Source organism: Cygnus atratus, chromosome 2 (assembly GCF_013377495.2).
Source record: "Cygnus atratus isolate AKBS03 ecotype Queensland, Australia chromosome 2, CAtr_DNAZoo_HiC_assembly, whole genome shotgun sequence".
Classification (NCBI taxonomy): Eukaryota; Metazoa; Chordata; class Aves; order Anseriformes; family Anatidae; genus Cygnus; species Cygnus atratus.
Genome location: NC_066363.1, coordinates 119,188,528 through 119,209,969, shown reverse-complemented (window position 1 = coordinate 119,209,969; position 21,442 = coordinate 119,188,528). Strand labels below are relative to the sequence as shown.

Below are 21,442 nucleotides of genomic sequence, written 5' to 3'. Positions count from 1 at the left end.
ATTGTAGTGGATCTTGTAATTTAAAATAAAGAATTTACGAAAATAACAGATCTTCAAACAGATTATGCAGGTTCAGCTTACTTTCTTCCTAGTGCTTCCTGTGATTACTAATTTTGAGATAGGATTGGAAATCAACTGCAATGCTTTGGCGATACTGTAATGAATGGAGTTTATTAGCGGATGGAGCTGTTGCTTTTCTTTTGGACAGTCTGAAATAGTGCTGTGGAACAGGATAGTGCCAGCTTCCTTCTTTTCTCAATGTAATGTACAAGTATCTGTTATATAAACCATAGAAGCTCTGTCAGCTAACAGGACAATTTAATATGTACAAAACCAAGATGATTGATACCACCATCCTTTCAAGAACAAATAGTGAAATGCTTTTTACATCCCTACAGAAGGAAGATAAATATGTGAGAATTGTGCTTTATTTGAGAATTTAAATGCCCAGACTCTTCTTCCTCTTAATTAAATAATTTAACTTTATAAACATGAACAGTATGAACTTAAAAATGCTTCCAGCAGACTCTAGTAATAAAATAACATTTTTTTCAGCAAAAGGTTTTATAGGCATCATTATTTCAACCATTAGCTTCCATAAACTTGAGATTGCCATACTGATTTCCATTATCCCATTGTATGCACCTTAAATATACCAAGAGAAGTGGAGTGTACCCGTGCCAGGCACAATTCATATAGGTTGTGAAACTCAGTTTAGTGTAACCCAGATTTTGCCAGTACAACTGTTTTTACTTTGGTCACAGGGAGGATGGGGGCAACTGATTTGGCTCTCAAGGAAATTCTGGCACTCCACTTAAAAATTAGTTTTCATGCTCAGTTGGCATTTGTACTTCAGATATACATTATAAGAGATCTGTTTGTGAGTTGCATGCTGCATTGTAAAAATACTGGGTTCTTTTTTTTTTTTTTTTTTGAACGTTAACATCTTCTCTTCATTCTCTTTTGCAAAGTAATACTTGATTTGATCAGAAACTGCAGTTAGCTGATTGTGTCAGAGCCCTGTGTGGGTTTCAAACATTTCAGTCTGTAGTAAAACTTGCCTGAGTTATTTTCAGGTAAATATCCGATCAATACTAAATTCCCTGTTGATTGGTATAGCCCAGAGTCCCATTTGTTTTAAAATAAATACATTTAAGAAAAAAATCCTACGCTTCGATGGATTTTTCAGATAAGGACCGAAGCAAGTCCTTATAAATAGCAGAGTTCATAAACCGTGGGTAGGAGTCTCTGTGCATTAAGGTATAAATTTGAAGCTGTGCATCATCGAAGGTGTGTTGTGAGGGTTCCAGCATATTTCGGTTAATAACTTCCCTTACTCTGGAGTCCAGACTGACCTGCATATTAAAATAAAAAGTCATGTAAATAATAGTGGTGTACAGTAGCTGATTTTTCTTTGCTTTTTTTTTTTGGTATGTTGTTGTTCTTTTGGCTTGAAAAAGCAGGGTTTTTTTAATAGCTTCAGGTGGTGTCCTTCCAGAGTCTAAGGACTGTTAAATATACTTACACAAAAAATGACTGCTGAAGTCTGGCAGCAGTAACCTGCTGAGTATGTGGTTAGAGAAACTTTCTCACTGGAGCAACTTTGAATAACATTGCTTGAAATCCTGTTGTTATTAAAACCTGAGACTGGTAGGCCATTCCCAGCCCAACATCCTGCTCTGTAGTAGAGAGGCTCTTTAATGTTTTGTGACAGTTTGTTTCCTTGGGAAGTAGCGCTGTTGGAAAGAGACTGAATTTGGAGTACGCAAGATGACGCAGACGGAAACTGTAACCTGGGAAGCTGTTGCTTAATCAAATTCCTATGTTAAAAAGCAGAATGAATTGATGTGGACTGAAAGTATAATTACATAATGATTCCAAGCATCGCTTTTATGCTGTACTTTTTTTTTCCTGCAAGTACTAGGAGGTGGAAAGATGTTAACATTACTGGAAAGCACTGTCTGGATTTAAACGTTATTTTTATGCGTACGGTTTCCACTACAAATAATGAAGTGTATGAATTTTGTAGGGATATAGAAAGGTTTAAAAGTCCAGCCTATTTCTAGGACTATATTCAAGCTGAACCGAGATGTCTTTGAAATTTGACGTGCTTGTTAGCAGCAAACAGACAAGTAGGTTTGAAATTTCAAGAAGCCGGTGGCTTTGTTCTGTGCCGTATTTCGTCAGCTGCTCTTTGTGCTTTGCAATCGTGCAAGTTGCACATATTGCACAAGAGCAGTTTGTGCTGTGCAAGCAACACTTTCTTAGTGGTTGCTTTTGGAGACCCAATCTACACACACACAGACACACACCAAAAGAATCCACACTGATTTGTCCAACAAATAAAATTTAAGTTAAGGATAAAATCTTCATCTGTATGCTAGTTATGCCTCAAACTAAAGCCTTCACATCAGCATGTCAAGGTAGCATAGGAAGAGTTTTCTTACAGCCAGTGAAAGTAGTACTGACTATCTCACCTCAACAATGGGTTTGCCTTTTAGCCCTAGATCTCTCCTTGTTAGCACTGAAATGTGGGAGCACGGGGAAAGAAAAGTTATTTCTGTGGCTTTAAACACATGCTCAGTAACTGTGCAAAGCAGCATCAAAGAATGTATTGGGGAAAGTAATATACCTCTTTTGGAGAAAGGATAGAAATGTAATCTTCATAAATTAGTCTTGCTTTTTCTTCAATAACACTTTTGTTGGACTCTTGTTTCAGTTCCTCACAGGCCATCCAGAAAAGCATGTTTTCTTCACTGAATTCTGTTCGTAGAAATTCACGAAAAGCATTTCGGCCGGCTGGCGTAAACATCAACTTGTCAAATGATTGAGCCCAGGCATTTACTTCTTCAAGAGTAGGAGCAGGGCTGGAGGAAGGAGGAGAGGAGGGCAAGAAGAGAGAAATGAGTGATTGTTACTTCAACTCTCTTCATCTGGCAGGAGGCATCTGCCATCACGATGGAACAAAAATGCAAGGTTCACGTGCCTCTGAATTCTGCACTGCAGCTACCTAAGTGTAAACTCTAGTAAATATATTTATAAGATGCTTTTTTCTCTCAGAAGCTCAGATGCAGATGATTGCCTGTACTTTGCAGAAATTGCACTTTACTGCTCTAAGTAATTGCAGTAAAGAAGTCCCTCAGCAACAATTAAGCTTTTTTAAATTCCTAATAGTTCTTGTGGAATCATTGTTTAAAATTGAATGAAAACATTTAAGAAGAAGTAACAATCCAAATACCATAAAAGACATGGTCTATTACAACTTCACAGGGGCTCCTGTCTGTTTGCCTAACTCTTAAGAGACAATCGCCTGTTTCTCAAGAGGATCTGAGCTCCCCTTTGCATTTATTCCTTTTTTAAGGCTGAGTGCTACCAGTTAGCTTCGGTATGTATTTGCTGGGTGGGAAAAGGATGTATTTAAAAATATTTCAGAAAAAAAAAGAGGAGTCTGTAATTACTATGCTTTTTTATTGTTGTACTGTGAAAGTTGGGATTTGTTTATACACCACATATAAACAAGGTTAAAGATTATAGATCAGACCTGGCTCTTTAGGGGGGCAAGACAGGTGACTTGCAAATTCAGCTTAAATGACAAATGGATAATAGTAGTTTGTTGCGTATGTCGGGTGATCCAATTATTCAGTGTGGTTTGGGTTTGTTTTATTATTAGTTTGATAGAACACTTAAGAAAGACCATACCTTTCCTCACAGTTTGGAATACCCTCTGCTTGGAGTTCATGGGATGTTCTCCTTGTTCTCTCTTCCTCTTGATTTCTAACAGTAAGACTGCAAGGTAGCAATTAATTTGTCAGTTTTATAAAGGGAAAGATTGAACATACAGCAGATGCTTTTCCTCTAATATTTAAAAAATAAAAATTCAGCTAAAAGGACAGAAGCTAACAGTAGCCACAATACTCATAGTTATACTCTAATGTTAGTTCTTCTGTTGTGTAAATCTGCAAACTTAGAGCAGAACTGTTCAATATCATATCATATATATCACTGTGTAGAAAGTATATGTACACACAAGTAGCCTTTAATAGCTACAAAATCTCTGTGTACTCCATTGAGGTTTATTATGTTGTGTTGATTGTGTGCTTGATGCAGTGTTCTTACACGAGTTACACTTGATGCAATGGTTTTATGCAAGTTAGACTTCAAACTTTTTTGTTTGCTTTTCTTTTTACACCCTGGCTATTTTTTATATCCATAAGGCATGATGAGTGCCAAGATTCTGGTTTAGAGTGGTGACGCCACGTCACTCAAGAAAGCCTGAATGCTGGAGCTGGAGCTAAAGCTGGAGCTAAAAGTTCTAAGCAAGGTAGATGCTTCTGTATGCGTTGCTGAAAGGGTAAGCATCTTTCAGAGATCACATGTAGATAAAGCCACGTTGTGAGGTTATGAACTGCAGCATTAAGTAAATGCTAGTATATGCATACAAATTTAAGGCCTGGAGAAAAGCAGCATGTACGTTTGACTACGTTTGACTGGAAATGAGTATTAGCTTGTTTGTAGCATTAAAGGAAAAAAAAAAAGTGTGCTGCAGTCACTAGTGATCACTGATAATTTTTAATGACCCTTGGAAGGGTAGGTGTCAACTCCAGCTGCTTTTCTCAAAGGTCAGCATACGTAACTAGTTAGTTGTTAAAAAAAAATCCTTTTAGAGTTGCAGATGATTCTTTTGATACTGTATTTCAGCATATGCATGTTTCCTTTTAGCACATGGGGACTGTATTCTAGATTACCGTAGTTTAGTGAGAAATACAGGTGTGCACACATACATTCATATAATCTGTAAAACTGCTTGGAGTTTGTCAAGAAGCAAAAGTCCCAGTGAATTACAGCCAGTACCTTGTATGAAACAAATCCTTCAGCTGAAATAAAGCAGCACAGTTGTTACAAATTCCAGGAAAATACCAAAGTCAGTTTCTTCATTTGTATTTTACTTTAATGTAAATTTTGTAACAGTTTTGATGTCTTAATCCCCAAGAATCTCATTTATCTCTAGCACGGCTTTTTGTTAAACCAGCTGATTCTTATTTGCGTTCTTCCTTTTAAGCTCGTGGCTCTGTCTTATTTGCAGCCTTACTATTTACTGCTTACTCATTTTCTTGCTCTCTCCAGTGGTAGTCCATAATCTGCAGGGACCGTTTTGGAGGATGAAGAATTGTAACATTTTAAGGTTTGCGAAGAGTGGCTGGAGGCTTAACAGTAGAGGAGAGAGGTGCATTTCTCTTTGCCAAGGCATGCATTGAAGAGGTAGGAAAACCTTCCTGTTGTGAGGTTTGAGAGCAAGCATGTTGCCTATTGCAAACATATTTTTCTGCAACATCTGAACCATACATTCAAACCAGTGAACTATTTGAATTCACTTTTTCAGAAAAGAAAACAAGTAGTTAAAGAATGTTAGTGCTCTGTTCTCTTTGGGGCTATGGGATTCAGACTTTTACTATACTTAGTGCCAATAGTGCTGGCCTTTTTAATATGAAAAGTGGTATATTATGCATTCCTCACACATGTAAGCAAGAATTTATGCACTTGTCAGAGTTCGTACACTGAAGGGAGTCAACAGATCCAACAGAAAGGATTGCAGTCTTCATAGGATGACGCACAAAAGGGTAAAAAGATGAAATTAAGTTTCCTTAAAAGAACATGCCATGTCTCACAAAGTACCCTTGCAGGTTGGCTGACTTCCTAGAAATGTACAGGGAAACATAGGCAAAGAGACTAAACGTGCAATACTGTATCTTCTCAGGTTTTGGAAGAGTAAGGGACTGGAGGCTTGAGTTTTAACTGTAGTACGAACACAGGCTGTGAGAATCTGACTGAGAGACTTGTTTCACCATTTCTTCATTCTAAGTCTACTATTAGGAGTATGCTGAATATTGGATGTTCTGCAACTCAGCTGCATGACTCATGCAGACTGTTATTTTTGTTCCTATTCATAATTTTTCTGCTCAAAGCACTTGAGCTATTTTGAGGAAAGGCTTTATGAATAGGAAATAAAAATAGCTTAATTACGGTTTGTTTTGCATTTCTTGCTACTAGAAAACAATCGTTCTAAAAGAAATCACAAATTATTTTAAAACTAAAACAAGCTGCTCTGTTTTGGAGCTTGTATTGGTTTCCCAGATGATTCTGAAATGCAAATAGGAATTTTAAGCATCATGAAATTTGGGTAATTTAACACACTCTGAGTAAATTGCTTTCTCTGAATTGTTTGAATAGTGAGATGCACAGATAATGAGCATTCTCAAGAATATCAGGTAAGACGTTAAAAAAGCAGTTTAGCAACAATTTAAAAGATGGAATGCAATTTTTATGTACTCTGACTTCACAGATTTTTTTTTTCTTTTATGGAAAGATGTTTGTATGTGTAATATGTAGCTCCACCCTGAGCCACTTGAGATTGCACTGGACAGTTGTTCAGATGACACTGGTATTTGTATAGCGATGCTTTAACATAGGTACCATTCCGTGAGGTAACAAACTCCAATCTTGACCAGGCACAGTAATTATCTCTCTCTAAACGTTACCTTAGTTTACCTCTATGCACCTGCTGAGAAGCTTTGTAGAATCAGAGCCAGAGTACTGGACATCTTGCAAAAAACGAAGCTTTTTGACCCTACAGGATATTCACTGTTTTCATTAGGGAAGGCAGAACTGGGTCTGTATAACTTCTGATAAGCTGAGTACCAATAGCAGAGGAATGATGAGCCTGCTCTTCCCTTGCTTCTCATCTTCTTCTCTAAAGCATTTCCTTCTAACTGCTTCTGTGTGTGTGTATGGGGGAAGTAATGGTGAACAGATTCCTTGTCTGGCCAGGCAGGTTATTTTATGACTTCTTCCCTTCACCTCACTGCCAGGTTTGCTTGCTCTGAAGTGCTTATGTGGTGGATAGTGAATTTATTAGAAGCACTCAGCTTGCTGTCACTGTTTTGGCTGAACTCCTATGGCTGTTTAAGACTTTTCCTTATTTCAATGCAAATTCTGGTCTCAGCCATTAATTAATAATGGGCCCAAACAGAAACAGAACTGAGTACAGCAAGCTTTACTTGCATTTTGAATGGAATCAGCTGGATCTGGAGGAGCTCATACGAGAGAGAAAGTGAACAAATCATTACTTTAAGGAATCAACTGATTCCTTTTCCTCTCTTGCTGTGCTTCCTTGATTAATTTTCCTGTTCAACAGCTTGCAGTGGGAGTTCTTTGGAATTGTGTTCTGCCTAATTCCTTATCCTTATTAAATAATGCATGCAATGTTTAAAGTCTCTAATCCCAAGGGTTAAATTCGTATGAATTGTAGGTGCCATGGGTTGACACCGCTAATTAATGACAACAGATCTGCTTGCCTTTGAAACAAAGAAACAGGACTGGACACTTCGTTATTAGATTTCTGACTAATGAATTCTTACACCTACTCCTAACTCCCTTTAATACAGCCTATGCTGCTCCTAAGTCCCTATCCTAAATCCAAAACTATTGCATATTTTGGTATTGCTTTCAGTTTTTACTGAGAGCCCTAGTGAAGCTCAAGGCTGGATAACCAGTCCTTCACAAAACAGACCATCCATTACAAAGTGGTGGCAACAGGTGTAATGATAGAGTAAAACTTCAAGGTGTAAGGTGTTGAGGAACAAGTGAAAGATGGTTTAAAAACTGCCACTGACTGAGCATCACCAGTATTATTCAGGAGCATGGTCAGATGATTCTTATAATCAGTATAAGCTTTGAAGTATTCATTTAGAATGTGATATACCAGCTAAGAACTGACAGTTCAAGGAAAAGGCTAAGAACAATCAGCAGGAAAAAAAAAAACAACAAACAGATACCAGGAAATTAAAAAAAAAAAAAAAAAGTGTTAGACTTTTCATTCTGTTTCCAAAAATGTTAAAATAGCAAGATATATCCTCACACATGGAGTTACGTAGGGATTGGTTAAGCTTGTCCTATTCCTTCAACTGTTCAGGTGTTGCAAGCTCTGACCGTGTGTCCTAATTTGGACAAGAAAAAGCCGAGGGCTGAGATCCAAGCCATTTGATACCACAGCATTAGCAGAGTAAGCATTTTAGAGTGGAGAGCTGTGATATAACCAGGTTTTTGGACATCACCATAACTATTTACGTAATAAATGATTTTTTTTAGCTCCTTTTTTTAAAAATAAAAATAGATCTGATTTCAAAAATAAGTGCTGCTTTTGGTTCTGTATAAAATGACACTGAGAATATATTTTCTGTGTGTCAAAGGCGTATTAGCCATACAGCTCCCTTTTTGTGTAACTGGAGTTGTGTAGAAATGCTTTAGAGGAGGGTATCTATTTAGGTATGAAATCCTGATAAATAGAATGGCAGTTTTTCTAGGGGTGAATGGCTATATAGGTAGAAATCAAATCAGAGTTAGATGCTCTCCAACAAAAGTATGCAGAGTGAGGACGATAAGGATTTCTAAAAGGAGGCACGTAAGAGTACTTTACAGAACCCTTAATGCCCATAGGAAAAAATACTGTTCTTACTGCTGTGTTGTTGTGGTGTTTTTTTTAAAACTTCAGTTGAATGTGTTAGGTGAACTTCATTAAAAGGGGGTCACTTCCATGTGTACAGGTGTGCACCTGCAAAGCCTAGAGGAAAGCTAAGGCAAGGACTAAAATACCTTTTTTTTTTTAAATGCTTTCCTACTCTGATCCCTTCTGATGATACTTTACAGAGATTTTATATATATATATATATATATATATCCATTATTTCAATGGCAAAAAAATACACTACAGCAGAAGGCTGTGTCTAGTACTAGAGCACAGTCATTTCTCTCACAGTCCCAGCCCTGCAGAATTTCCCAGGTGGTTTGTTTAGCTTATGCTGTCCTACACGCTGGCTGTTACCTCCCTCCCCTGCTACTCCGTTCCCCAGAGGCTTGAATAAGAGCGTGTACCATGAGCAGCTGCAGCAGCAGCACCAACAAAAGCAGCAGGCGTTGGACCCTCGATTGCCCGTGCTGTGCTGAGCCTGTGCAGCGCCTGGGGTCTCCTGGGTCGTAGACATCTGCCGCTTGCGCATCTCCATCCGCTCTGATCCCATGGGCTGCAAGACAGCAAGAGAAGGGGGAAGTAAGACACGTGTTTTTATTTTTTCATTTTGCTTTTGTTACTAAAGCCTTACCAAGAACTACTGAAAGCCACAGCTTCAAAAGAACCGAGAAGTTAAATGCTTGGGCTTTCTTTTTTTCCCCATAGAAGCTGCTAGGTGTTGAACCCTGCGGAAAATTCACGCATTTCATTGAAGTGCTGTGATGGAAGGCAAGGGGCCAATGAATTCTGCACGTAAATGGGAATATAAACGAGAATGGGGAGCCAAGGAGCATGCTGGTGAAGTGGTGTGTGTCTGTTCTTGGAGAGCCACAGCTCTTAGGGCATTGGCATAAAAGCCTAGTGGTTGCAAGGGATCTCCTGAGGTTTTTGACTTGCAAGGTTGATTCTTGGATCCACAACTAGCCATCCTTCTATATCAAGTGCTCCCTTTGCGTGTAGGTTTTTTCAGGTTGCTAAACCTTGTGAGGCTGTGATGATTGTAGGGGAACTAAAATTGGTTGCTACAAATGTTATTTGTGTGTTGATAACTTAGTATCACACGTGAAACACAATCTGATGAGCTGAACACCAGATAGTTAAAAGTTGCTTTCCTTTCTAAAATGTTCAGTCAAGTTTAGGAAATAGTGTTGTAACTTGGAGGGAGGATGCAGAGACATTGTCACAGGCTTCAGAAGTGCCAGAAGTAAGTGGATTATTTTAGCAGAGTGCAGCTCTAAATTATGTTGGATTTTTTTTTCCTGCTGAATTTGTTTTTCTATTATAGAGCTTAATAGTTTTTATTTTGTTTTTATGAGAACCACCCACTCTCCCAAGGGAAAAACGTATGACATGCTGAGTAGAAGATGCTCCAGTTTTGCAGGAGAAATAAAACACAAGAACGATGCAGATAGAAACGATAACCTATTTGGTAACTCCGCAGGCCTGTTCTCACAAGCAATTCCTAAATGCCCAGAAATAGAAAATCAGAAAAAGGACATAGCTTCCAAAAAACCCAAGACATTCTTCATTTCAAAATGTGGAAACATAAATGTGAAATGCAGAGTACATCTGTAAATTCAGATTTCTTTCCTTCAGAGTTTTATAGTATTAAAGTAATAACTATTACTTTCCTTCCAGATACCCGTCCTTTTTAAAAATAAGGCATTTTTGTATTTCAGTTAGAAAGTAATGAACTATAAAGTATTGGGTTTCTCTAACAGCATTTCAGGCTTCCTTGGACAGTAAACAGTTATTAATGATTAGAAAAGCGTAATTTGGAATTAGATATATGCTGTCTGTATAGCCTAATCCAGCCACTCTTCCTTTTGAGATGTTTTATGTGGATAGTTCATAAGTTCATCTCTCTAATCCATTTTACAATTGAACTGACAGTGGTCTGAGTGGAAAAGCTTGTTCCTGTTTGCTTTTTCTCAAGCAGAAAGGTAATAGATGGTGGAAATAGGAGGAATACGCTCTTCCTCCCCACCTCATCCAACTACGACTTAATTCAAAAGAATCTTTCTGGATCCACTGTTGCCATCTCAGGTTCTTCTTCAGAATTGTCCTTTGACATCTTTGATGAAGTAGCTGTACAGCAAAAACTGCCCAGTAGTGTTGTGTTCTTTGGTTTACTTCTGAATCATCCCCCTTACTTGGAAGTTTTCTGGTACTATACATTTTTATGAATGTTCAGCACTGCATGACTTCTCACACAACTTACAGAAAGGGAAGGATCAAGGAAAACAAATTCAGCATGTTTTTTCAGATCAAGTTATGCGTTTTCGTTTTTATTTGGCAGATGTAGACCAACTTTCTCATTGAATAAGCAAGTAGGTTTTGGTCACTTATGTGATGAAGACTTGTTTTGAAAGATATTTCTAGCAGCTAAAGCATGCTTTTGTGATAGCAGAGCTGGGTTAGAGTAACAGGAAATAAGAGAAAGAGGACTGTTGGCTTAAAGACAGCCCAAGCTTTTATTACAGAGCTGTTCAATGATTTTCTACCACAGGAAATAAAGGCTTGTTGACAGCCATACTGCACATATGATAGAGGTTTGGGGTGGATCACAAACTAAATAGGATGTGACTTTCTGAGGTGTATTAGCAGGAATACTGTGTTAAGATATGGGAAGTAATTTACTCCTCTGTGTGAGTGCTTGTGGGCATCACATGCCAAGAAAGACGGTGTGTGTAGGGTACGCAAGATGTTACAAAAGCACGACTTACAAGGAGAAATTGTAGGAGTTAGGGTTGTTAATCTAGAAAAGCAAACCGAGAAGCATGTTGATCTTCTGATCAGTAGAAGGTTATTATTGCTCCCTATTCCTTTCAGGGATAAATAATGTGTTAGCCTGGAGTAAATAAAATCTAGGATAGATTTTATAGAGTAGCAAGGTAGACAACTGAGCGGTGCAGCATGTTATTACAAAGTTGAAGAAACTTCTTTGGCAAATAGCATTAAGACCCGTGAGACAAAAAATACATCAGGCTGGTCCAGGTTCACGGGACAGGCAATGAGTAAGTGATCCATCCAGCACCACTTCCCTGTTTGTTTTTTTTAATGTAGCTTTGACTCTAAGCCAAAACATAGTCAAGCACATTGTTATCTATAATAATCCACTGGGACCCACCTCCCTTTGGCCATATAATAAAGTTAAAAATAAAAATAAATAAATAAATAAAACATGCTTGCAGCACAGTTTGTTACAAATGCATATTCCAATCGTGATCGTGCTGAGACCATGTACTGCCAAACATGAACCTAAATATGCTGTAAGACGTAGACCCTGCTCAAAGCTGTCAGTTCCATGCGTATAGTCAGAATATGTACTTGTTTTCTGAATTTCTTTGCCTTTTTATTTTTTTACTTTTAAATTATTTAAAAAAAAAAAAAAAAAAAAACTAGAGGAACAAAAATGCTGCAATTTCACAGCCATGTGCAGTGTGAACTGCTCCTTAGCTGGAACAGAGGCAAAGGCACAAAGGCTGAGATTATGCAATTCATCTAGGCATTCAAATAAAAGTACTTTAAAAAGCACTGAAACTACCTGTGTATGGACTTGTATGCATAGAAGTACAACAATCTTGGAAAGTGGGAAAGTGTAATGGAAAAAAGTTACAGAGATGAGAGATGATGCAACTTTTCTGGGGTCAAGCAGTGAGCTACTGACAGGACCCAAACAGGAAAGACTTATTTATGTCTGTAGTACTACTTCTGCTGACTCTACAGGATCCAGAATTTCACTATCACTCTTTCCTTCTTTTTCCTGCTGCTACCACAGCTATGTAATGAGCCCTTCCAGTCAGTCACCAGAATTACTGTTTTGAATTGTGCTGTATGCTTGAATGGGCAATAGCTTTCCCAACAACTCCAGTGACTAGTACTGGTAGGAATTTACAAAACCACTTGCTTCTTTACATTACAATTTATGTTAGCAACAGTTTAAACAATTGCATGACTGCCTTGTGTATCTACGGCAATGATGGCCATTGTTTTTGTCTTCAGTAGATTCTAAATGCTTATGGCAAAAAGGAGAGGGGTTTTTAGACCTCCTGGTAAACAGTTTTTGTGTTCATTAAATGTTATGGTTGTTAATTTGGGATATCAGATGCTCTGACTGGGTCATGCAGTAGGTGTAAAACCACGTAAAAAAAATCTAGTCTGTGTTCTTTGCATCAGTGAAGAGACTTGCAGTAAACATTATTAATTTGAAGAATTACTGACCTGTGGATCCTACTGCTACAGTAGCTAGTATCAGTGACTTGTTATCTCCTCAAGTTTATCTCATAGTATTCAGCTGAAGGGCCTGAACTATCTGAAATCAAAACAAAAGTGTGACTGCTCATGCTGCAAGAGGACTTTCTTATGTTCCAGACCAACATTGTAGGTGATTAATGACAACATTTCAATCATCAATGACATTTTGAGCTAACAGCTTACTTTTAAAGTTGTTAAAGGGAATGACATACATCGATACTTATGTTTAGCTAAATCATTTTTCTCCTCATTCCCAGCTGAGAATACACTTTGCAGACTCACAGGTGGTGGAGTGAGGAAGCAGGGTGAGAGGTACCTGTGCATTGCTCCCCTGCCAGCTGCTGCTTTTCATAGGTAGCCTAAGACATGGTTTAAATTTGTCCCCACAACCTGATTGTAATGTTTCGCTTTCTTATTTTGTTTTAAGCTGAAATAATGATCAATGTTTTCTTAAACCAGTCGCATGATTTTGCGGAAACGCATGTACAGAGTTGGGCAGGGGAAACATCAGTTGTAGCAATCAGCTAGAAGACTTTGGAGCTTGAGAAGCCCAGACTGATGAAGTATGTATAAATATAAGTGTGTTCAAGGGTGAGGGGTTCCCCAGAGCTGTTACTTGGCTGTGGAACAAGAGGGTGCATTCCTGAGGAAAAAAAGGCGTACAGACATCCTCCTACACCTGGTGCCTTCAGGTCACTCAAATTGGACAGGAGACTGTTGTTCTGCCACTGTAGCATTGAAATGGGAAAGGACCAGTGGATAGGTTTATCCTCAAAGAAATTTTGTAATCTTCATGAAGATAACGTCTCACAGGTTCAAGTCCAAGTTACTGGCCTGTTGATTTTGAAAGTCACTTGGATAGTCACACAGAGCTCTAGTGCTTTGCCTTTTTAAGTTTCAGGCAAGGCTATATCACTTCTTCAAGGAAAGAGAAGAAAGTCCATGAGGAGAGTTAATGGAAAAATTCATCAACCTAGTTTGTGAGAGAGATATTCCAGAATATGCCTGGATTTCAAAACCCTCAGCTACTCTGTAGTTTCTTGTTCTTTTTTAATTCCCCGTTACCTTAAATGCCCTTACTAGGTTGTTGTACTACACGAGAGATCCATGCTCTAAAGTCTGGTTTGGAGGGGAAAAACAAGACAATCAGGAATTGTTTTTCTTCCTGTAGGTAACGTCCTCATACCAAAATGGAAATTTCACTGCTCCAAAGTCCCTGTGCTGTGAGCCTCCTTTACCTTCTCAGATTTCCAGGCCTCTGGGAAGGTGTTATGAACAAGAGCAAGCTGTGTGAGAATCCTCTGTGCGGGATGCTGTTTGCACTTGAGAATTGGCATCTGCCTTCTCTGTTCCCCACCACCTGGAGCAGAAATGTGCCTTGTTAAAAATGGGTTTGAGAATAAAAGGCAGGGGAGAAAGACTTAAAAACTGGAGGTGGGCTGCTATCTTGTACATGTTTTGAAAGGAATCTTTCAAAAGAAAAGAAAAATACTTTTAGATTTTTTTATGGAATGAGATGCGATACCTTTAACTAAAGGACTTTAACCTCTACTATCTCCAGCATTATTTAACTCCAGCCTGGATACAGTTGTAGCCAACTGTTGGATATACCATGAAATGCATCTCTATGTCTAATTCTATCAGTTTGCCTGTGGCGCTATCAAAGACACCTACATCTGCTTGATGAAGGCCGTAACTTCATAGAAAAACAAACAGACTGGCTCGTAGGGATAGTGAAGGAATAAAAGGTGCTATTCTGCTGGCTCTTGGGTAGTCAGTGGGATCTGATTTTGCTAGTAGCAACTCACTGTGGTAAGAGGTGTCATCCTCAAACTCTGTCACCAGTCTCAGCTGGCAGAACTTAGCGGCACGAAGTGTGACCCACCTGTACCAAGTTCAAAAGTCTTCAAATGCAATTTAAAATAATAATTAAAAAAAAATCTCTCTGCATGAGCTGACACTTGCACGGGGAATCAAGGGTATGGAACGGGACAGTTGGTCAATGTCCAGGTGACAAAAGGAGTTTCTGTTGCAAAGGTCACAGAATGGAGAGGGTTGTAAGGGACCTCTGAAGATCATCTAGTCCAACCTCCCTGCTGAGCAGGATCAGCTAGAGCATGTTGTGCAGGATGGCATCCAGGCGGGTTGTGAATATCTCCAGAGAAGGAAACTCCACAACCTCTCTGGGCAGCCTGTCCCAGTGCTCTGTCACCCTCACAGCAAAGAAGTGCCCCCTCATATTCAGCTGGAACCTCCTGTGCTTCAGTTTGTGCCCGTTGCCTCTTGTCCTGTCGCTGGGCACAAGTGAAAAGAGACTGGCTCCATCCTCTCACCATCCTCCCCTCGGATATTTATACACATTAATGAGGCCTGCCCTGCCCTCAGTCTTCTCTTTTCCAGGCTAAACAGGCCCGGTTCTCTCAGCCTGTCCTCATATGACAGGTGCTCCAGTCCCCTGATCATCTTAGTAGCCCTCTGCTGGACTCTCTCCAGGATCTCCACGTCCCTCTTGTACTGGGGAGCCCAAAATTGGACACAGTGCTCCAGGTGTGGCCTCACCAGGGCTGAGTAGAGGGGGAGGATTGCCTCCCTTGGCCTGCTGGCAACACTCTTCCGAGGTCCTTGTAGCATTGCTGGCTAGACCAGACAGGACTCAGTCAGTCATGCTTTACTGCGCAGTTCTTGCATCCAGCTGCCCCGTGCTCCTTGGGACCACTCTGGCACATCCACGATCCACCCCTAGTGATTATCTTAAGCTACACATACAACACCTCCTAAGTGCCTAAGTCACGTAGGACAGTTTCGTAGGTAATCATTTCTGCATCTGCAGGAAGTTTCTTCTGACTGCTTCCACATGAGTGATGAGACTCCCCTGACTACTTGCAACCTATGTGGGGTTTGACCAGTTTTGCAGCCTTGGAGTCTCTGGAAGGACCAGATTCAGGATGTTAATCAGCACAGGGAAACATACAGAGACTGGTCTAGGCACAGCAAGGATCTGCCCGGAGAAATCCCCACAACTATCTGATTTCCCCCATGACAAAGTGCCAATTAGTCGAGTGTTTAATTGAGAAGGGCAGTAGTTGTTGAGATGATCAGCTTGTCTCTGGTCAGTTCTCTGTGGTAAGTCAGTGTAACGTAACATGCACACAGATGACTAGACGTGGAGTTTCTAGATCTCCCAGGGAGAGAGATCCTTCTCTATTTAATAACAACAAACTTAATCCATTAGAAAAATATCCCTAAAAAGCAGTGAACTAAAAATAGAGCAAAATAATGGCACATAATCTTGCTTCTTATCTAGCTAGACAGCATCTATGATTCATAAAAATGAAAAAAAAAAGCACACATTATTACTGAATGCTAATGAGTAATTCAGAAAACAAAAATACAAGAACAAAATCTCCCAAAGACTTAAGCAAGTATTTGAAAAACTACTTTTGACAACAGTGAAGAAGCAATCCTGTATGCCTTAAGAGCAATACTGAAGTACTGGAAATAAGTACGACTGTCATACCTTTTCCACTCCGTGGCATGCCTATCTGATGTTCAGGTTAGGAGGCATTTCTGTATGTAACGTTATGAAAACAACAGTGTGTGAAGGTCAGGAATGAAAATTACTTCCCTGGTTAAAAGCATCTCTAATGGTATTTAACTTGTAACATTTCTAGCGCTTGCTCATCTCTCAGTAGAAAGGTGGTCTACCCAGAAAACAGCCTTCCCAAAGGAGGAATATTTAAAATATAAATTGCAAAGGTCAGATTAAAAAAATAAATCACAATACCATCCCCCCCCAAAAGATGGTAGACGATGTTTATACTTTTATCCTCATTTTACGCTAAAGCACAATAAAGTTTTCTTAGCTTAGCGAAGAGCAAAGATTCTGTTAAACATAAAACACATTCCCTCCCTACACACACTACAGCTAAGCAGATGTGCAAGCCCTAGCTTGTGCCAGGGCCTGATTTGCATGGCCACAGCCTGAAGATTTTTGCAGCGAGTACAGAGTGTGAAGCCATGTGCTATAAAAATAGCTGGCAGCCAGTGGGAGTGCCCAGGTTTGGATGGCTGTAGTTCAGTCTTTTTTCAGTAGACACTTTGGGCCTGATCCAAACTCCACTGAAACAATGAAGAATACTCATGGGTTTCAGTGAGCTTTAGGTGAGGTTACATAAATACTGCAATTGCTGCTCTTTCTTCAGACCTCTCCCCAGTAATGACAGCCGGAGTAGGAAGAAAGAGATTGTCGTTGTCCACTGATGTCAGACGAGGCTTGCAGCTGGGGTTGAGCTCAAGGTAGGTCTGAATCTGCATCTTATTAATTCAGAAATAGCTGGGGCCACAACATGCTCTCACTGAAGCCTCTGGCAGTGTGTTGTCAACTGAAATGTGAACAGGAAGCCTGACACTCGTGCCTCTTCTTCTTCATTGACAAATCTGACACGTGCTTTCTGCATTGAGCAGTGTGCTATTTTAAATAGAGAAGAACTGTAATTTATGTCAATGAACTCACCCACACGTATGCACATACTTTATGCATAGTTATCGGACTGCCCACTTAATAGTAAGAGCTCTGTGCAGATCTCATATTACTGGGGATTTGATCTCTTGTAATAGAAATGGGAAGATTTAAGTGTCTGAGGATCTAGAAGGCAAGACGGGTGTTCATAGAGCAGATACAGGGAGCCACGCCATGTAATGCAGCTTCAGATGGGTTGCACCCAAGTCTGTCAAAGGCTTCAGTGCATGGATGAGAGACAAGAGAAAGCAGTACCCTTCCCCGAGTGTAAGCACCAGTTCTGGGATGCTTTTAGATAAGATGCCCAGAAACCAAGGGCCTTTACCTGTTCTACTTCATTTATTTTTTCCAGAGGAGCAGCAGCTCAGAGGAGCTAGGTTCATCTCTCCAGATGAACGCCTTGCTTTACATTTCAAAAGGAATAGCTGAAAATGTATCACACCCACACAGTAACAGGTAACGGCGCCTAGATCGTGCCACTTGTAACTTAGATCTTTTTCTACCAAGGACTTAAATGTGCTCTGCTCCTTCTTCAGTATTCGGTGCTGCATGTTTGGCTGCAAGATCAGCCTGCTCTCTGCAAAACACCACCTGCACTAGAACCTCTTTCTGAGTAAAGTCTGGCTTTCTTGTTAAGAAACAGTTACGGGGTGGAGCGGGTGTGTTTAAGAGTGTTGCCCTGTTTCTGTTTCCCCACTGGCACTATTGCAGAGAAAAGCATGTCTTTCATTTGGACTTCAACATGCAAGACTTCACTGAAAAAGTTATTCCAAAATGTAGCTAGCAGGGTCATTCTCTGTCACGTTTTCTCCTGTGATATGCAAAGGACATGAAAGAATTTTATACCTTTTAGCCAGAAAAAGCAACAAAAGCAACCTGTCGCTCCGGTCTAGCCGTTTATGTGGGTGCTGAGACTGTCGAGTAGCATGAAAGCAAATACGTACATAACTCTGTCCCTTCACAACCCAAGTCATTGTAAACTGGAATTAAGTTAAGTCACCACCAAGCCCATATCCTCTGTAGGGCACCGACTGTCGGAATCCTTTGCCTCATCTTTTGTGGCTGCTAGAAACAGCCTTGGAGGACCGGGGGCTTGCTCCAGTGCCAGCAGTTCTAACGCGGCTTCAGTCCTGCCTGGGCTGCCTTTAAAGTCAGAGGAAGTCTTTGCTTCTGGTTATTTTTATGCAGCTCGCTTTAAAACAAGCACGCACGTACCAAAAAGTTCATTCAGCCTAGCATCTTACAAACCTCTTTACTATGCACACAGTGGAACGGGCGCGCAGAGCAGATTGATGGGAGCGAGCAGAGCATCTCCAACCGAGCGCTTGGTTGCATCGTGCTTAATTATGAATGGTCTCCAGAAAGCCCATTTCCCTGTACTACGAAGTGACTCACAGCACGCAGCGGCTCCGACAGCTCGCGCTGGGTTCTGGAGTCACATGGAGCAGCCGGTGACTCACGCCGCGTTGTACTCGGGCTGAGATCTGACTCATTCCCAACCTGGTAGGAGCTGACTGACATTGTCCTGGGCTGAAAGCTGCTTTCAGTCAGGATGACTCACGCCGGAGTGCATTAAATAGTGATTCACAAGCCGGTCCCTATTGATCCTGGTTGTCGCGATTCACTTCGGGTTGTACTACGCTGGAATCCGGCCGCTCCGGGTGGGCGGGCGCCTTCACGGTGCCCCTGCCCACCGCCAGCCCGATGGATGACGGAGCCTGGGAAGCGTTACCAACCCGATTTAAGGCTGAGGTAAGGTCAGGACCGGGCTCAGCACCCTTCAGCCACGACACCCTATGGACTTCTTTGCATCAGTTGGCTGTGAAAGCATTTGAAACATGCCTGCTCACTGAGAGTTAAGGGTTGGGAACCTCTAGCTAATATCCTGTTCCCCTGAATACCAGGAGGTCTCTGCAATATTCACCATGGCTGATGCCTCCTTGGGACAGCTTAGCGACAAAAAGACGGGGTCACTTTGCAGAAGTGACTGAGTACTGGTACTGGCCTGTGCTGATGGTTCACCAGCTTGTCACCTGGGATCCAGGAGAGGCAGAAAGGAGCCTCAATGCCCGGAGCTGTCCAGGTTCAGCACTTCACCCCCAAGCTGAAAAACACGTGCCACTCTTTCAGGAGGATAGGCTGGTGGTAGTGGTGAGGCTGAGGGATGGTCCCTCCCTGTCAGCCTCCTGGAGACCCAGAGGGAAGGTGTCCAAACGGGCCCTGACCAGGGAGTGCAGAGAAGAAATTCCCAGAGATCCGAAGTAACCACCCTATGGTCCTAGAGCGGTCTGTCACCACGATGCCACCGCCCAGTCGGTCTCAGCATGCTCTCAGTTAGCCGGGACACAACCAGGGCCCTGCCTCGTGCACCCCAACAGCAGCAGAAAGGCAATAGCGGGGCGGTTGCGGCAAGTTAACCACAGGGCTGCCGAAGGGCCGTGATGCCCGCTGTCAGGCACAGGGATAGCCCGACCCCACTTCTGTAGCACCACAGCACCACTGGGGTTGGAAAAGCCCTCCAGGACCACCAGGTCCAACCACCCCCTACCCCATGCCACCCACCGAACCCCGTCCCTGAGCACCACGTCCAACCTTTCCTTGAACACCCCCAGGGAGGGATGCCCGGTACCGGCAGCGCCCACACCGAACCCCCCCCGCCACCTCCACCTCCTCCTCCTCCTCCTCCCCCCCCCGCCAGGCGGTGCCGCCCCCGGCCGCCAGGGGTCGCTGCGCACCGCCGGGGGCAGCGGCGCGGTGCCGGTGCGCCCCATGGCGGGAGGCGGCCGGGGCTGCAGGGGGGGGGGTCCGCGCCCCGCACCCTACTCACGGTGTCGGCGGCGGCGGGGCCCCGCGGGGCGTCCTTGGCCGCTTCCCCTCCGGCGGCGGCGGCGCCGGGCTCCGCGCCCGCTCCCGGCGGCTCCGCGACCCCGCGCATGCGGCCGGGGCGGGTCCCGGTGGGGCTCAGCGGCGCCCTGCGTGGGGAGCGGCGGCCGAGGGGCCGGCACCGCGGCGGCGGCGGGGAGGGGACGGGGGGGCCGCGGGGGGAGCCATGGGGCCGGCACCGGGGGCAGCGCGTGTGTGTGTGAGTCGGGGGGCGGCTTCGGCTTCCCCCCGCCGCCGGTTCCAAAAAGCGGCCCCGCGCCGCCGCGGCGTTTTAAGGCACCGCAGGGCTGCGGCTCCCCGCCCGCCCCACGCCCCCCCGGCGCACGTAACGCCGCTCCCCCGCCTCGCCCCCCGGCACGGCGCGGCACGGCTCGGCTCGGCCCCTTCGGTCTTCGGGGACCGCCGCCCCGGGACACCCCGCGGGGACACCCGAGGACGGGGCTGGACGGGGGGCGGCTTCCCCGCTGCGGAGGGGAGCAGGAGGAGGAGGAGGAGGAGGAGAGGTGGTGGTGGAGGAGGAGGAGGAGGAGGAGGAGGAAGGGGCGGCCCCCACGCTGTGCTCACGGCGCCGGGGGAAGGGGCTGGAGGGAGGGGTGAGGGGCACGGGTGGCCTCGGGGGCTGTGGGGAGGTGTGAGAGAGAGAGAAAATAACATAACATAGATGTTACTGGGGGGGCAGGTGGGTGTCCTGCGCAGCCCAGCCCCGAGGGGAGCCCCTCTGCCACGCTGCTGATCCGAGGGGTGACGGGATCACGGCAACCCCCGTGAAAATGAAAAGAAAATAAAGGAAAGGGAAAGGGAAAGGAAGGGAAAGGGAAAGGAAGGGAAAGGGAAAGGGAAAGGAAAGGGAAAGGGAAAAGAAAGGGAAAGGAAAGGGAAAGAAGGAAAGGAAGGGAAGGGAAAGGAAAGGAAAGGAAGGGAAGGGAAAGGAAAGGAAAGGAAAGGAAAGGAAAGGAAAGGAAAGGAAAGGAAAGGAAAGGAAAGGAAAGGAAAGGAAAGGAAAGGAAAGAGAAAAAGTAAAAGAAAATTAAATAATAAAATAAAATAAATACAATGAATAAAAACCAGGACTTCCCCGCCAGCTGGAGCCGGGGCCGGCCGCTCTCCAGGGTCCTGCAGGCTCCGCTCCCCCCGGCAGCTCGGCGGAGCCATTCCGGTTCTGGCTTTTCCCTGTTCCCCAGCAGTGATTTCTGCCTTTTCTGACGCTGGGCTCCGTTTCA

At 43.0% G+C, this 21,442-nt stretch overlaps 1 protein-coding gene across 1 annotated transcript; it reads right to left on the bottom strand.

Moving 5' to 3' along the window:
* Positions 1-1,166: 1,166 nt before the first annotated feature.
* RGS20 (regulator of G protein signaling 20) lies at positions 1,167-20,270 on the bottom strand. Its single transcript, XM_035553194.2, has 5 exons — positions 20,167-20,270; positions 8,929-9,077; positions 3,700-3,786; positions 2,633-2,867; positions 1,167-1,355 (listed from the first exon to the last, which is right to left on the bottom strand). The coding sequence occupies exons 2-5, from the start codon at positions 9,072-9,074 to the stop codon at positions 1,167-1,169; spliced, it is 657 nt and encodes a 218-aa protein (XP_035409087.1). The 5' UTR covers positions 9,075-9,077; positions 20,167-20,270.
* Positions 20,271-21,442: the final 1,172 nt, after the last annotated feature.

Bases quoted from the DNA above. Each gene is read 5' to 3' on its own strand.
- RGS20 (XM_035553194.2), bottom strand. From the start codon at position 9,074: ATGGGATCAGAGCGGATGGAGATGCGCAAGCGGCAGATGTCTACGACC. The intron at 3,787-8,928 runs GTACACGCTCTT...GCTACCTTGCAG, and splicing joins TGCTGCTGCAGCTGCTCATG to TCTTACTGTTAGAAATCAAG. The intron at 2,868-3,699 runs GTATGGTCTTTC...TCCTTCCTCCAG, and splicing joins ATTCCAAACTGTGAGGAAAG to CCCTGCTCCTACTCTTGAAG.